At 50.2% G+C, this 17,797-nt stretch overlaps 1 protein-coding gene across 5 annotated transcripts in view; it reads left to right on the top strand.

Moving 5' to 3' along the window:
* LOC100118060 (antennapedia-like protein) overlaps nt 1-17,743 on the top strand; it is a 124,329-nt gene extending 106,586 nt beyond the window's left edge. For 4 of the 5 annotated variants that reach the window (XM_031928440.2, XM_031928441.2, XM_031928438.1 and 1 more), the window contains exons 2-3: nt 3,828-5,584; nt 16,581-17,743. In XM_031928440.2, the coding sequence (XP_031784300.1) occupies nt 4,750-5,584; nt 16,581-16,834 (1,089 nt within the window). In that variant the 5' untranslated portion in view covers nt 3,828-4,749 and the 3' untranslated portion in view covers nt 16,835-17,743. Of the gene's footprint in view, nt 1-3,827; nt 5,585-16,580 lie in introns of those variants that run through there. The other variant, NM_001167692.1, reaches the window with a different exon arrangement.
* The last annotated feature ends 54 nt before the right edge of the window (nt 17,744-17,797 follow it).

Raw genomic sequence — 17,797 nt, 5'->3', positions numbered from 1 at the left:
GACCGAACGATTTGGAAAGTGAATTTTGTATCTTCGTCGTATGTGCGATTGTATGAATCATGTATTAAGCGATCCTTGCTTCTTAGTTCACGAAACACAAATAAAAATAAAAATTGAATTTAGATCTTCGGAAAATCGTCGCGTTCAAAAATCCGGGGAACCGTAACTAAACGACACACCAAAAAAAGCCTGGAGTAGGAAGCGCTTACACGTGGGTAGAATGTCGTCGCGTCCGGCGGCCGGCGGGATATTCTCAAAGAATCCAAGGGCCCAAGGTCACGTCTCGTGCGTGCAGCTTTGCGGGATAAGGAATCACACGTATTAGAGCGAGGAGGTAAAAAGAGAGCCCGAAAAAAGGGAGTAGGCTCCCCGAGTCACGTGCTGCCGCTTCTCTCTCTCTCTCTCTCTCTCTCTCTCTCCTTCCGACGGCTAGCGTGCGCCGGGGCTACTTTACGAGGTGCTTGCTTTACGACACCGGCTATCAACGCGCGGCTACCGCCACACACATACACACGAGTTCTCGGCGTCCCATAACTGTCACATCCCATGTGCCGTTTATACCGCCGATAGAAGAGGTCGTATAATACCGCCAACGCGTTTTAGCTCGTCTTCTCTCTCTCTCTCTCCTCTCTCTCGCTCTCTCTCTCTCTCTCTCTCTCGCTCTTCTGCGCGAGCGAGTACATCTTCGTGATATTTACGAAGCACACACGCGCACTCGGCGAGTCGTTTTTACAAGCGTTAAATATCTTTATGATTAATAAAGCCCGCGCGCGAGTGTGCTCGTCGGGAGATTTACGAGAGTTAAATGATGACGTTGGGCCCTCCGAGGAGTGCGGCTGATGCTCTCTCGCGCGCATTCTTTCTTTGCCGGAGCGAGAGTGATCAAGCGCTCGGTATGCTTAATTGTTGAACGCTCGAGTCGATTGCGATGGGAATGGTTTGTTAACCTCGTTTTTGATCTCGAAGTCGGACAGTGCTGGCTGTAGGATTTTATTTTGCTACGTCGAACGTAATTTTTTTTAAGTTATATTTTTGTGTTTCTCGTTTACAATTGTTGATTTCATTAGCAATATATTCCGCAGTCCTTACATTCTCAGAATAGTTCGATAACAACAACGCACAGTCCTAAGGAATAACGATCGATACGCGCAACAGCCTCTTTCACCGTGAATAAATTTTCGTTACGCAAGCCCACGAGACCGCTCGCCTCGTCACAGGCAATTTGGCCCATCACAAAGCCTCGTCGTCGGCTAAAACAAAGGGAATAATTTTTCTAACTGCGCCGCGCTCTCGGCGTTGCGAGGCCATAATAGAGGCCATCATTGTGTCCCGTGACGTCAGACTCGGCTATGGCGTCACGTGACTCCACCCTCTTTTCAATCACCTTAGAGCGGAGAGCCCACCCAGCTGTCAAGTCGGCGCTTACCACGCTCCACCCCATTTTTTCTTCCGGAGTATGGCTGTACAGCATGTCTCTCTCTCTCTCTCTCTCTCTCTCTCTCTCTCTCTCTCTCTCGAAGCGGGCCGATATCGCTATCGCCATCTGTCGAGCGCCGCTCGAAACTTCTTAATCCTTCGGAGTTACCCGATCGACTTATGGGCTTCGTCGAGCCTCCTTGGGATGCCGCCACTTAGCAAGGCCCATTAACGTGTACCGGGTGTACCTTTTCGAAAACTACGAGACCGATGCGTATGCGGACTGCCGAGACTCTCGATGTTTCTAATACTACTTTTAGACTTCGCGGACTGCTGGCTATCTTTAGCTTCTCTCTCTGATGGAGACAAATTTACGCAACTTTCTATAAATAGTTGTATGTATATTTTAGAAATACTCGAGAAAATAATTATATACGTAAATAAATAAATTCATCAACCTTTATACCCTCCAAGAAACATACCGAGCATCAGGCGACCCTAGCAGGGCCAGCCGCGAATAATTATTCGTCGCACGAAATTCCGGTGTACGAACGAACGGCAAAGTTGGATTTGTTTTAGCCCGGAAGCCTACCCAGAGGTTCTCTCCCCCTCTCAAGTCAATGGGTATATAAAGGCAAAGTTGGGAAGCAGCAGCAGCAGCAGCTACTGCCGCAGCAGCAGAATTGAGTTCAAATCCTGGCAAGAGAGAGAGCGAGAGAGAGAGGAGAGAGAGAGAGAGAGAGAGAGAGAGAGAGAGAGAGAGAGAGAGAGAGAGAGAGAGAGAGGAGAGAAGGAGAGGGAGCAAGCGAGAGAAAATTTATACGCGGGACGTATAGCCTCGGCATAGAATCGCTATCGGCGGCCATTCATCAATCCGTGGAATCAATACGCTGGAATTAATGAAAGCGCCGCGCGAACAGCGAGCTAGCGGCCGGAATGTTAATCGCGATCGTCCCGAGCCTCCCGCTCCTCCATGTCCGTGTATATACACATTGCGGGCGGGCGCGCGCGAACTCCCAAGAGTCCTTCCGCCATACACTCACGCGCACACACGTACACCCCCGAAACGCGGCATCCTCTTCGAGCAACAGAGATGGAGATATGTGCAGCGGCGTCAGCCGCGTATACACATACGCAGGTCGTTATATTCTATATTCGAGCGCGAAAGCTCGCTTATCTCTCGCCGTGTGCATGTTTCTTCGCGCGTATACCAGCTCCTCTCTCTCTCTCTCTCTCTCGTGTATACAGCAGCTCGGAGTGTGACAATGGCGAGGGGCATTCAATTTTCGCGCGGGAGCTTATCGTCCTTTTCAATTCATCGAGTTCTTGCCGGCGCAGCCCCGAGTCGCTCGATGCTTGTTTATGGCGCGTTTTCAGACTTTATCGAGACAATGCCAGCGTTTACCGGTGGGGGGGGGGGGGGGGGAGGGGAGTATCGACGCTTCTTGTCGCTTGCTCTGCTGTTATTGGACGGGAGTAAGAGCATCGCAGTGTCGTTTCGAGTTTTGAGTAACAGTTGGCAGCTGGCAGTGACCTGCGGTATCGAGAGAGCCTCGCGTGTCCTGCAGGGAAGGTATACGCAGCTCGAGAAGCAGGATCCATATAGGCGGTCAAGGGCTCTCTGCAGTCGGTAGGGAAGAGTGTTGTCCTTTTTTGCCGTATCGATCGATTTTTCGTATCGACCGGTAATACGCTTTTTCCCGCCGAAAACAAAGCTCTAAAAACCTTCGCTAGGCGCGTCATTCAAGCTCGCTTCACAAAGCGACGCGCCGATCTGCGCTCCAAAAATAATACTCTCCCTCGGCCCGTCCGCACCCTAAAAATATTTACGTAACAACCGACATTCTCCCTGCACATGTAGTGGGCGCAAATCGCGCGTGAAAAGTCGCTCTCCGGCCTTTTGGTTCCTACTCATTACCGGGCGAAAAAAGCGTGAAAGAGTCGCGCCGACAAGGCTCGCTCTCACTGTATTCACAGACTTCTCTTTACTTTTTAGCGAATTCAGCGATCGTTCAAGTCCGCCCACACGGAACGACGTGTCGCGGGTGTGTGTGTACGTACACACATCCTCTCTTTCACGACGATGGCCGTCGGCATGACGGACCGCACGTGGCTCTCTCTCTCTCTCTCTCTTTCGCTATACTCCTCGGGCCCGCTGTCACTCGTCGTCGCGAAACCTTTGCTCTCGCGCAGTCGACGACGAGATCGGCTCGACGCGATATGCGCGTCCAATTAGCCGGGCTCTCGTCGTCGTCGTCTTCGTAATATTATTACACTCGAGAGTCCGGAGCGCGAGATTCCGCACGCAGCTATACACTCTCTCGCGTAATATTATAAGTGATATTGTATTCTACGTGTGTGAACATTTCGTAGAGCCATAATTAACCGGTGCGTCTCGTGTCTGATTACAGGTGCGGCGTAGCGTCGTCAGCGAGCTGGACAGAGGCAGCAGCAGCAGCAGCAGCGGCCCATCGACAGAACGCCTGCAGCGGAGCAGCGATTTTAACTCACGCTGAACGAGCTCGACAACTCCTCGACAACAACAACCCCATCGCATCAGCAGCAGCAGCAGCAGCAGCAGCAGCACCTCGAGAACTCTGACCTAGAGCCAGCGAGAGATCCACGAACGACGTCCCTCCTGCGTGAGCTCCCGACGTTGTTTTGCAAAATATATAAATACAAGTACACACGAACCACTACACACACACAAACAACACACACTTGTACATGAGAAATCCCCCATTCGTGCATACACTTGTACGCATCGCATAGTCCGAGTTATCTAGTGTGCTCCAGTTTTTTGTTGTTGTTACGTATAGTGCGGTGAGAGAGTAAGCGGGAAGATTAATAAGAAGAGCCCAGTGTGATATAAATCAAATGATCATTGTCAGGTGATCCGCAGCAACGCAGTGTGATAGGTATATATATATAAAAGTATATATATAAAAAAAAGATATAAATATAAAGTATATGTATACAGAATAATGTACGGTGTGTCGTGTCCATGAGAGAGAGAAAATTGTCCGAGTGGTGATATATATACACATACGTACCGAGTGTCGTCGCGCGAGTTAAAAAAAAAAGAGTGCATCGAGCGAGTTTTAGTCATCAGACGCAAGCCGAGAGAAAAAGAGTACAAAGGAAACGCAACAAAAAAAAAACAAATACGTAAGAGTTACTAGAGTAAAAAATTGTACAGAAGAGTAAGGCGCGCGAGGAAGAGAAGGAGAGGAGAATTTTCTTCGTGACCAGCAGCAACGATAAGGCCCAAAGCTGTTAGACGAGGAGTGCGCGAGTGACTGGCCGCAGCAGCCACACACACATAGCCATAGCATGAGTTCGTACTTCGCGAATTCGTACATCCCGGATCTGCGCAATGGCGGGGTGGAGCATCCGCATCAGCACCAGCAGCACTACGGCGCGGCGGTCCAGGTGCCCCAGCAGCAGCAGGCCGTGCAGCAGCAGCCCCAGCAGGCGAGCGACCCCTGCGACCCGTCGATGCTGCGCCAAGGCGTGCCGGGCCACCACGGCTACGGGGCCGCGACGGGCCAGCAGCCGGGCATGCCCTACCCCCGCTTCCCGCCCTACGACCGCATGGACATCAGGAACGCGGCCTACTACCAGCAGCAGCAGCAGGAGCACGGCATGGACATGGCCAGCTACCGGGCGAGCTCGCCGAGCGCGGGCATGGCCGGCCTCCACATGGGCCACACGCCGACCCCGGTCAACGGCCACCCCGCCAGCACGCCCATCGTCTACGCGAGCTGCAAGCTCCAAGCGGCGGCGGTCGACCACCAGGGCAGCGTCCTCGACGGGCCCGATAGTCCGCCGCTCGTCGACGCCCAGATGCACCACCAGATGCACCCCCAGCACACGCACATGCAGGCCCAGCAGTCGCACCCCCAGCAGCAGCCCCAGCCTCAAGCGCCTCACCAGCAGGCCCACATGCAACCCCAGCAGACGCAGCAGCAGCACATGATGTACCAGCAGCAGACGCAGCCCCAGCAGCCCCAGCCCGCGGCGATGCACCCCCAGCAGCAGGCCCAGCAGCAGCAGCACCAGGGCGTCGTCGCCTCGCCGCTCGGCCAGCAGCAGCCCGGCACGCCCCAGAGCGCCGCGCCGACGAACCTGCCCAGTCCCCTCTACCCCTGGATGAGGAGTCAGTTTGGTGAGTAGTGCAGTCTATACTATATAATATCGCGCATCCGAGTGCTCGGAAATAGGCGCGATGTCTCCAGCTTTCTACGTAGGCGCGCACGTACGGCAGCCGGCGGCGCGTGCTCGAGTTATTTATTGCCCCGACCTTTTAGCCCGACTCCGCGCCGCGGCTGCCGTGCGTTTCACCACCGCCGCGAACCAGTTTTGCGAGCGCGTTAAAGTTGCGTCGACCACCGGTGCCGAAACTATGGTTACGCTCTCTTTGCACGATTTTCACCTCAACCCCGCATGCGAACGAACTGGATTTTTCGAAAATTGCGCAACGCGCCTTCGAGCAGCGCCCGAATTCCAGCGCGAAGGGCTGCTCGGCTTCAAGGCCGCTTTAATGTATCCCGGTCGGAAATCCCGGCGCGCTGGCTGCGTACCGCATACGAACCGGTGAATGATCCCTCGTCGGCACAATGTATGCAACAGCGGCGAGCCTCGACGCAACGAGCTCCGGGATTTATGGCAGCCATAACGAAGTGATAATAGGCCGGGCTCGTAATTTATACACGCGCAGCTATAGCCAAGCGGCTGCAAGTATCGGCAGGAGAGCCGGTCAAAGAGGTGCACAGGTTGAGGGACCCCCGCTGACTTTGCTCTCATTCCGTCGCTCTCCCCGCTTGCGTCTAAGCCGATGACTCTATGCGCTCGTAACCCGGACGTAATTTACGCTATGAGTGACTCGACGGTTATCCAGAGATTTTCGGGTATAGGTAGTGTCTTGCGACAGCGACGGGGGCTCTCAGTCGCAGTTCGATTTCCGCCGGGGTGAGATATGCGGACGCGAAAGTTTCCGAGTTGCCGATCGTCGTGCGAGTGTTTGCTGCGCGTTCGGTTTCGATCGAAAAGTTTATTTAACTCGGTGCCGAATATTGTGATTAAGTGAGTGCGTTGGTGCTACGAAAAAATTTCTCCGATCACGAGCACCTCGAGGATGAGAAAAATCGGTACGGCATTTCAAGCTCAAACGCGATCCTACGCCACTGCAATTTCCAAATTCGAATCTCCTCAAAGGGAAAACTTCGCTCGTCCCATCTCTCGGCTGCTCTCGGAAGCTGCGGGCCCCGCTAAAAGTGCCCTCCCGGTACACTCGCCGATCGTCGATCCGTATAGGGCCTACATACCGGCAAGCGAGAACGTCTGCACGCATTCCCTGCATAACGACTCTCCCCACACACGGCCCCCCAGTATAAAACCCGCCTCGTCTGCACACACGCCGGTTAGTTCTCACATATACCAACACACCGGCCTTGCCAGTCGAACACCCGTCGAACTCGAGCGGGTTCCTGCATCGGCTCACAGATGTCGGCACCTGGACTTTTAGGACGAAAAACCTGCTTCGATCCGTGTGCGGCCTCACCTTAATTTTGACTGCAGCGTGTATTTTTCGTACATATATACATACCCGGGTAAATTCCTCGGGCAACGCGATAATCGCGAGAATCCCGCGGCGAGACTCTTATTGACCAAGCATCCCCCATGAATTATGCAAAGCCCAATTTCCTCCACGTATCGATGCGCGAGCGCGTGTGTTTATCCGATATACGTGTCGGGGCGAGGTTTTTGGAATCGACCGGTCGTTGCGATGGGTGGCGGTGTTTTTTCTTCTGTTTTCCTGTTTTTATACTTCGCCACGCTATGCTTATCCGAGGTAAATATGTAAACGCGTGGGATAATGCGTGACTGTGTGTGTGTGTGTATATACGTAGCGAAGCGACGGCTTTAATAATTAGCGGATGAACTTCCGAAATGGCTGTTTCACGTGATCGAGGAAGGATTGAGCTTTCTATTTCGGCTCTGTACTGCTGATTCGATTAGGAAATTATTCATGTCATCGAAAAACTCCTGAACACACACTTCTTCGAAAGCAGGAAGCCGCGGCGTTAAAAATCAATCATTTCCCGTGCGCGGCAACGCCCGGCGCGAAACAGCCGCGCACAGAGATATCGCACGTGCCTCCTGTATCCATAACAAATCGTTACTTAACGTGTATTAAAAATCAGATATCCGCTCCGCCTTGTGCTATACACACAACGAATCGACTTTTCCATTAAAATTCACGCCGCTCTCCTTTTTGCGGCCATTTACCTCGACGAGCGAGAAAGGGAAGAAAAGCCTAAACGCGCATTCGAATCGAATCTCCGCCGGCAAAACGAGAAAATAATTTCGCGCCTTATCGCGACGCGATATCGGTTCTCGGGGCTGTAAAGCCGGGGCATTATACAGGCCGGCACGCGAGTCGCCCATTACTCGCGAATACACCCCGGCTATAGATTAATACTTGAAATATACGACGAGCTCGCGGTGTAATTTAACGCGACATGCGCGCACCTATTCCAACTCTATACGCACATGCCGCATGGGGTATAGTGTATAATAATATGCATTAACGACTCTGAGCGCGATGTACAAAAGCGACGACTGTCATTGGGCGCTGACGGACGCTCGAAGAACTGCCCCCCTCGATGATGGACGTCGCCGCGACTGTCATTATGTCGTACTGTACCGCGTTCTCCGTATAATATACCGTAAATAAATCAACAAACGTCGATTTTTTCACATCGAACAGAACTCGATCTCGCGCGTTTAATTTAAATTCGAAAACCCGCGTGGCATTAAAAAATCCGATATCACAGCGAACTGTAAAGGAACCGCGTCGGCGTCTTCTCGCACACACACACACATGCACACATACATACATTTAACACACAGAGCGAGAGCGAGAACCTGCAGCAACAACGGTGCTTTTAATATGCGCGAGATAATTGCGATGTGCTTCGTCGGGAGATTTATGGCATCGCCGCCGCTCTCATAAATATAAGTGCGCGCGAGCTTGGCTCTCTCGAGAAAGCGATATACGATCGGAGCCGCGCGTCGCGGCTACCGTTAACGCGAGCCGCACGGCCGATTTCGCGGATTTCACGGATCCTTCGTATTACACGCGCGCTTTTCATATACATCGTGTTTCTTTCATTTTTTTTATCGTTCGATGCGTTACTTTTCGCGCGCGGATTAATTTTATCGCCGCGCACGCTTATTATTATCATTATTATTACATACGAATAATGAGCTTTCGCGCGCCGTTCTCTCTCTCTCTCTCTCTCTCTCTCTCTCTCTCTCTCGATCGGATATTGAGATTGATATAATTTTTGGTGAAATTTTTCGGCGCGCGCGCGTTTATTAAAAGCGGATTTTTGAAATTTTGGCCTTCGCAGCTCGCTTCGAGAGATTAATCATTATTATTATGTCTGACGCGCTGCTCTCTCGCGTCGTATCGAGAATTATGGTTTGCATTTTTCACGAAGATTGCGTATGCTAAACTTTTGTCAACAGTCGTTATTGGGGTTATTCATTTTTGTCGAATTTTTCATATAGAGAGCAAGCAGGATGATTCAAAGTCGTCCCTTTACAATATTACAGGCCGAAACTTCTCCCAAAAACACAGCGTTCTTCCATTTTCCTCGCATACGCGCGCCGCATACGCATAGCCATCACACGTAAAACCACTCGCGGCGCTGCACCATCTGTCCCTCGGCCAGCAGAGCGGGGCTGCGCACAAAGAAGGAAAAGCGCGGTCGGAACTTCTCCCCCGAAAACTTTCTAAAAATTTTCCCTCGATATTCCATCCCATAATTACAACATCCGCGCGCTCGCAGCCGCTGCTCTATGCTCTCTCTTTCTCTTTCTCCTCTAATTATTTCCTCGTGATTCGGCTGCTGCAGCAGCAAGAGAAAGGATATGGCTGCCGCTGCATCTCTCTTGAGAAAGGGATGACGGGGAGGAGCGAGCGAGAGAGAGAGAGAGAGAGAGAGAGAGAGAGAGAGAGAGAGAGAGAGAGAGAAAATGAGCCGACCTGTGCACGGAAGAGGGCATCGCATTAGAGAGAAAGAGGGAAGAACAAGACGAGGAGCGGCAGACGTAGAAAACGATACACACGCGCGAGGGAGGAGAGAAAGGAGGGGGAGGGACAAATGACGATGATGGATGAGCCGCGCACGAAAAGCTGCCCCGGGAACGTGTGTGCGCACTTCGCTTTTTGAGAGCCGCCATGTCTGCAGCGAGATGCTTTCTTTTTGTTTTTCGACTTTTAATCTTTAACGCTTTTTGAGAGCCGCTTTATCTCTCTGTCCCTTGAGTTCCTGTTTTTTTTCGCCGCCTGTGTTTCTCCAGAAGGAAGCAGCCGTTAATAGCACGTACGCGCCGAATATCTAATTGTGTTCTTTCGGTTCGAAAATAAGCTGACGCCGGAAAGTTTTCGCTGAATCTCGAAAAGTTGAAGAGAAACAAAAAAACTCTCCGATATCCCATAATTCAAAAATTCTCTCGAATTCCAGTAAAACTGATTCGTGGTAAAAATCTCCGGTATTCCGAGGGGCTTTTTCCTATTTTCTCTCTTTCTCTCGGCCTGCCTGCCTGCCTCCAGTCATTCTTCCTCTCCGGCTTTCAGGCAACGCGGCGACTCGCCGCCGCACGCGATATGGCCAGCGAGATATGAGTGCAGCGCTCGCGCGCGCGTGCAGTGAAAGCTTCTTTTTCTCTTTGGCGACGACGACGACGACGACGACGTCTGCCTCGAATTTTTCTCTCTCGCTCTCTTCCCGGGACGAGCCGCGTTACGCTCAGGCGAGCGCGTGTACATATAGGTATATATACGCGCTATCTCTTATTTTCTCTCTACTCGAGCCCCCCTCGCGCGCTCCGTCTCTCTCTCTCATCTTTTTTATACGGTTATCCCTCGTTTCTCGTTTCTCCTTTTTCCCAGAGAACGTCCGGTTCTCTCTCTCTCTCTCTCTCTCTCTCTCTCTCTCTCTCTCTCTCTCTCTCTCTCTCTCTCTTCTCGTCTCCCGCCGCCTCTCGAACAAAAAAGAAACTTTCCTCCTCTATTTGATTCGAAAGCCTGAGCTGCGCGCGCGCGAAAGACAGTGACTGCTTTGTTCGCAAATTTAATTAAGGGGCGCGCAAAGCTCTCTGCTGCTGCTGCTGCCGTTGCTGCAGCGAGAAGAATTTTCAGCCCCGTTTTTACACGGCCTTCTCTTCTTTGTTCAGCCCTCAGCTCTCGCTCTCTCTCTCTCTCTCTCTCTCTCTCTCTCTCTCTCTCTCTCTTGTAGAATCTTTTTGATGAATGCGCGCCCCGGCCCTTAGAGCATAAATAATTCAGAAGATATTAAAATAATGCACGGCTGAGATTTCGACACACACGCAGAGATAGAGAGAAAAAAACACAACGTGTTTACGTATCCGAATAGCGGCGTTTAATGATAATACGAGAGGGCTATTTCTCGTATACGCGCGAGCGTTTATAATAAAGCGATGTTTTGCGCGTGCGACATAAAGTATCAAAGGCTGGGCAGAAATTAAAGGAATCCCTTTGCAGTCGCGCTCGCTGGGACGATGATGGATCTGGTGAGCAGCCCGCGCGCTCACTCTCGCGAGCGAGCGAGAGAGGAGGAAGCAGACGTGAAAGAGGGGCACACGTGTCGCGTCTAAAAATAATTCGCCGCGCGGCGGCCCAAGAGAGCCGCACGTGAAAGGAAGTGCGCGGAGAAAGCTTTTCTCTTCGCTCTCTTTCTTCTTTTCCCGATGTAGGAGGAAACTCGCCCATCGGAAGGCAGGACCGGGCTAGGGTCGTGTGCACGGAGCAGTCGTGCGCCGTGAAAAATGAGAGATCGATCCGCCTCTGAACTTGCGCGTGCAAGCTCGCGCGGCTGCCATCGCGTGTTTTTATCTGGCTTTAACCGCGAGAGCTTGCAAAGAGGGATGCGTAACACACGATAAATTAATAGAAGCTATGCAGTGGTACACGCGTAGGAGAGGTTCGCCGGGCCTAATTGGACCAAGCCGCGCCTTATTAGCGGTTAACATCCGGCTAGCTGTTAATCTGAAAAGTATATCCTGCGTATCCTGTGGCAGCTATCCGATGCTACTCGCCTCCGAGATCGGCAGTGACTTTCATAGACAGAGGGAGAGAGAGAGAGAAAAGTCGCGGCCTATAATAAGCCAGGAGAGTGTGGGCAGCCGATAGGTATACGTGTGTGTTTTGTTCCACCGCGCTTGCCTTGCGCTCCGTTCCTTCGGGTGAGAGAGAGAGAGAGAAAGAGAGAGAGAGAGAATAAGGTAGACCCATAAATCTCTCGACATACTCCAGGGGACATTTGATCCTTGCGTAACCCAACGCCGTTAATTTATTGCCCCGCGTTTAAAGTCACCTTTGTGCAGTGTATACCGTCCGCGAGAAACCAAGTGCGAGAGAGAGAGAGAGAGAGAGAGAGAGAGAGAGAGAGAGAGAGAGAGAGAGAGAGAGAGAGTACGTAGAGGAGAGGAGGCAAAGACAAGGAGAGGCGAGAAAGAGCGCCGATCTCAAACTCCACTCATTTACTCGGATAAACAAGTTTATCTCAAAGCGGGTGAGCTTTTCTCCGAAGCGTCGTCACTACAAAGCTGCAAGAAACAATATGGCGCGTATAATTACCGGCTCTAAAATCGCACGCTCCGAATCTCCACAATTCGCATCGCTCGCACTCGAGAGAACGACACCCGAGAATCTCAGTCTCTCCGCACTGTGTGACCCAGAAGCATTTCTAAAATCCGACGATCCGCCGTGGGCCGCAATAAATTTCAGTCAAACCGCGCATTCTTTCGCGCGTCGTTAATCTTTATCGCACGCGCCGAGCGCTTTTATTGTTAACGAGATAGCTGCTTCCTCGCGTATATTATAAAATGCGTCATCGCTTGTTGGCATACGTCTCTCTCTTGTTTGCCGCGGCCGAGACAATGTTTCCGCTGCTGCACTTGACTCGTCATTAAGATAACGCGACTCTTGAGACGAGCACACTCGAGCGGCTGAATTAATCGCCGTGTTTTGTGGACGACGCGAGTGCCGTATGTCAATAGCACGTGTGAGGAAAATCGATCCTGGAATATATTGTCTCTCAATGAGATTGACGTCAAACACTCATAAATAATGCTGGCTTCTCACAATGCATACAGAGAGCAAAACAGTCGCGAGCGTCGCGAAGATTGATGCCACGAGTCAGTCGGCGTTACGAAAATATATTCCTGGAAAAGAGGAGCGAAGAGTCGCGCAGCGCCACACTGCATCACGCTCTCGCGCAACCTCTTTAATTAACCCCGCGTGTGCAGCTCTCGGCTCTAATCTCGGAGCGAGCGCAAGAGAGAGAGAGAGAGAGAGAGAGAGAGAGAGAGAGAGAGAGAGAGAGAGAGAGAGAGAGAGAGAGAGGTAATAATAATACGCGCGAGACTGTCCGATCCGTCCGCGCACGTCTCTCTGATGGGATTTTAGACTCTGCTATAGCAGTCGGTTTTAGGAGATTCCGCGCGGAGAACGATTTACGAGCGCAACCTCTCGGTTTGCTCTCAGCTCGGATGGTTTATCGCAGTTATCGACTATTTGCTTTTCTAATGCCGGCGGTTTGTAAACACTCGTGCGCAAAAAAATTATTGCAGCTGTAGAGTCGTCGCACTTTTTCTTTGCGACTTTTTAAGCGTCTCTTGATTTACGCCAGTCGTTCAGAGCATCTTCCGGCACGTGTGCGAATCGAATCTCGTCAATGTACTTTCATTTGGGATAAGGTAATTAAACGCGATTGACACGGCTCCCTCGATAGGATTTATTAGCTCGGATCCTTTCTTAAGGTACCCGCCTTTCTCGCGCCCATATTTATGGAATTTCTAATGCCTCTAAATCATTTCGACTCCTGACGTGGTCGTACGCGTACAATGTATATCGGCTCTACTGTAAATATAGTCTGAATAAACATTTCCAAGCTTACGCTTCGACGAATGCGCGCATTATAAAAAGCGGCTTATAATCTCGTAAAAACGTGGGGTATAGAGCTTTCAAAGAGCGCATGCATAATTAATTCTAATTGCCGCCACAGCCAAGACACTTTTCTGCTCGAGAGCTGCAGTGTCTTGACATTCGGAATGTCCGTGTCCCGCTTGATGAATACGTTACCTCGCACCGTACAGATCTTGGTCAATAGCGACGCTGGATCAAGTTTTCCTCGTGTATGCTCAGAGGAAAATCGCATTTTGATTTTACCGAGATTCTTCGAATTCCGAGAATCTCATCGTGGTATACCAATTAGCGTGCTGTATTAGCTTTCCTCTTCCCAAGTTTTCTGGGGCGCGGATAGGCGCTAGAGATAGAGCTCGAACCGAATCAGGGATTCAAGCATATAAGAAAAGAGCTCTCTCTCTCTCTCTCTCACACATTTCTCGGTATTTTTTGTCGCCGCTCTCGACACTCCGGCCTTGTAACCGAAGAAGAAGCGCCTAGAGAGATTGTTAGCCAAGGAGGGAGCCTATAGGGAGATCGGTATGTTGTTAATTTGAGAGAGATAGAGAAGGAGTAGAGACGACGGCCCGAGGGAAGGCTCATACACACACACACACACACACACAGAACGCGTTCCCAGAGAGCCTTTAGCCCAGTTCGCGCTTGCGCCAGGCTATCTTTTTCCCTCTTTCTCCGCTCGCCCTTTCTCCTTCTTCATTTTTTTTCTCCTCTCGGCCGCCGCCGCCGCCGGGAGAAAGAGAGCGATATTCTGAAACCCCGAAGAATCTTCTCCGTCTCGCTCGCTCTTGCGCGTGTAGAGGGAGAGAACCGCCATCCGTCTTCATCGGCCGACAGCGCGACGGGCGGCGTTTGCCTCGAATGCTCACCAAGGAGTTTTCTTCTTCTTCTTCTTTCTTGCAGCTTTTTTCTTCCGCCGACGTCCTTCTTCTCGCCGGCTCATCCCACTCTTCGAATCTCCATGGCGCTGTGGGCGCGCGTATCCAACCCTTTTTTTCGTATTTATATACGTACACGGGCAGGCTTCGCTCCGGCGAGAGTATTATATTATATGCGTGTCATGCGCTGGAAGTTTGTTTGCGTTACAGACGCGTTGCGCAAATACTGTAATTACTCGATTGCGCTGCGTAATTATTGTTCCGAGAATGCGTGTAAGGTCTGCTTTGGTTTGTACGAAGCTCGTGGATTGAAAAACCATCGCGTAATAAGCACGTGTCGACGGACAATGGCTGCGATGGGTGTGATTAAGCCGCGGTGTGATCATACGGAGTTTTGGGTAACGGAAGCTTTACTTAAAATCGCATTACACTCGAAAGAATGTTTTTGATTTTGTAATTTTGTTTTTTTTTATCATCGAATAAATTATCTCTCAGCTTCTCTTCCCAGCAATCGCAAAACGAAATTCGCGAAATCAACATTTTAAAAACTCGTCTTACGCTTCTTCTTCTTCTTCTTCTTCTTCGGCTTTTTCTGCGCATACTCGAAGATTAAACTCGCAGCGGCTCCCCTCTCGGCGCAATTAATATTCCGATTCGAATATAAGACTCTCTCGGAGAATGCGGTCCGATCGCCGAGGCGATAATACGTCATACGCGAGCTCATACGTCCTCGTCGCATTACACGGCTAAATCTCCGAAAAATGGCATTATTCAGTCGGTGCGCGGCGATAAGGATTATATACGCAAAGGCGAGGACGACTCATCGCAAATAAAAGCTCGCGAGGAACAGCTTCTATGCAAATACGCCACGGGGATAAGGAGAATTTCGTTTTTGCAGGTCGCTTTTTTCGTCGAACCGTAAGCGAACACGAGTAACTCCCTGCAGTCTTGGAAACGTCCGCTGTAGTTATATTGATGAGCTGCGATACATTATCGCGGGAATCGCGCTGTTTTGCGATTCGCTCGTAAACTAACACGAGTTAGGATATAAACATTTAACGAAAATTCGCGATTTAGACGACTATAATTCACGAAGTTTGATTTTGTATACGTAAACACGGCTTTGAGCGCAGTATCCTATTTGCAAAACAAAGCGATATTAATGTAAGACAAGCCGCTAAAAATACTTTCCTCGAAAACCGTAACGTCTCGGAAATTTCAACCGTCAAGATTGAGTTGGAGCGAGGAAAAAACGTCGAGAGATAGGAGAGAGAGTGAAAAAAGCATTTCTCGGACTTTTTCTCGGAATATTCGTGAGAGTACGAGATTCGAAAGAGAGCATTATTAATGGGACCTCGGAGGAAGTGACGGCCCAGCGAGGCTCGAAAACACCGAAGAGCGAGAGAAAGAGACGTCGCGCGCATACAGTCGTTGCGTTGGATTCCCCGACTCGTGTCCGCAGCAGCGACTATGATATATAAAGTCCTTGTGGGTCGAATGACGGTAAACAGCGGTAAATAAACGTCCGCGATAGAGGATGACGCCCTCTTACCTGACACTTTCTGAAATCCCACGCTCTTCGAGTCTCGGGAATGTTGCTTCTTTCGAGCGATTGTTTAAAGTATAGTCGAATTCCCTAAATCGGGCGAGCGAAACGCCAGGCTGCTTATAGTGTCCATAGTGATTTGCGCGCGCGGCTGGATGCGAGAGGGTTATTTCTGCCTCGAGTCCAAGAATAATTGTCAATTACGAGGCTCTGATTGAAATGACTTGCAAATTGAATAACCTGTGTTTGCTCTGCGCGGCGTCGGCTGATAAATCGCCTGGCGGTGGCATATTGGTGTTATTGCCAGTTTCTCATACACATAACGTATGTACGTGTGTACGTTTAGACCCACGCGCGCAGGCTCGGATAATTTTAACCGCGTCAGCCGATATCGAGTATTATTATACGTCTTATTAAAAAGCGAGAGTGTGCGTGCCATAATAAGCTTATAAATTATTTTTACCGTCTCTCAACCAGCGCGGATCGTAAATCTTGTCGCGAATCGCTAGAGATAATCAATGATCGCTCGCCAAGTAGCAGCATCGTTACTTTGATCAGCTCTTATAGCTATATCTCATAGGAGTTTAAATTTACGAGCGATTCAACCATCAATCCGCGTTTGCTCTGTAAACGAAATCTCCTCACTCAATTATACATCGAACGATAATATCATTATACGATGATGACTAACGAGAGAACCTTCTTTTCGCTTGTTTTCCAGAGAGGAAGCGTGGCCGGCAGACGTACACGCGATACCAGACCCTCGAGCTCGAGAAGGAGTTCCACTTCAACCGCTACCTGACCAGGCGACGCAGGATCGAGATCGCGCATGCGCTCTGCCTGACCGAGCGCCAGATCAAGATCTGGTTCCAGAACAGGCGCATGAAGTGGAAAAAGGAGACCAAGACGAAGGGCGAGCCGAACTCGGGAGACGGTGACACCGACATCTCGCCCCAGACCTCGCCCCAGGGTTGAGCGCCGCAGACGACGACGACGAGGACGACGGCACCGCGCGCGCAACGTATACGTGAGAAAAACGCAAGAAAAAGAGAGAACTCGAGGTATCTCGTCGCTATAAGCAGAGAACACACCGGCCGTTGCTGATGCCTCCTTTTACTACCTCCTGATTATCCAACCATGTACCCTTCCCCCTCCCCCCCTCCCGAGAAAAAGATATTTAATTCCTTCAACGCGATTATTACTATTATACATGATCCTCGTCCCCAAAACACACAGTTATTGAATACAAACACACACACACAAACGTAAACCGCAATGACGCTTATCTTGTCGTGTTATTAAACAGAATAAAACAAGCTGCTCTTACCAAATACGCGAACGAAGAGATGAGACGGACACGGAGAGAATAATAGAATTTATATTAGTTTCGGAGACCCAAGGCTTTTTTCTACGCGACGCGGACGCACGCGCGTACTACTATAATATTATATACATACGCAGTGTGTGCATAATCGGCGTGCGCCTGTCGGACGGACAGAAAGAAAGAAAGAGAGAGAATAAGTTGCATAATGATATATAGCTACTGCGTGTGTGCGGTGTAGCCGAGAAACAGAGCGAATGGAGTCGATACGGGAATGCGCAATTATTGTAACTAATTGTTTCGAAAATAAGAGAAGGAGGAGGAGGAGGCAAAACGAAAACACTAAAAGATAATAGATCGCATAATGCTAATCAGAACCGCGTTAACCTCCATATATATATTACGTTTAATCGAGTGTAATTTACTAAAGCCTACTTTGAGAGTGCGAGTGCGACACGATGACATTGTGTAACTTAAAGCAGCGCATGAACGTGAGCGAAAGATTCCGCGTGATTGGGTCATGAGAGCTGATGTTGCGATCGACGATGCGAGATTATATTATATATATATATATATATATATATATATATATATATATATATATATATATATATATA

This window comes from Nasonia vitripennis, chromosome 4, assembly GCF_009193385.2.
Source record: "Nasonia vitripennis strain AsymCx chromosome 4, Nvit_psr_1.1, whole genome shotgun sequence".
Classification (NCBI taxonomy): domain Eukaryota; kingdom Metazoa; phylum Arthropoda; class Insecta; order Hymenoptera; family Pteromalidae; genus Nasonia; species Nasonia vitripennis.
Note: the sequence above shows the minus strand (reverse complement) of the source record. Positions and strands in the feature narration are given on the sequence as shown.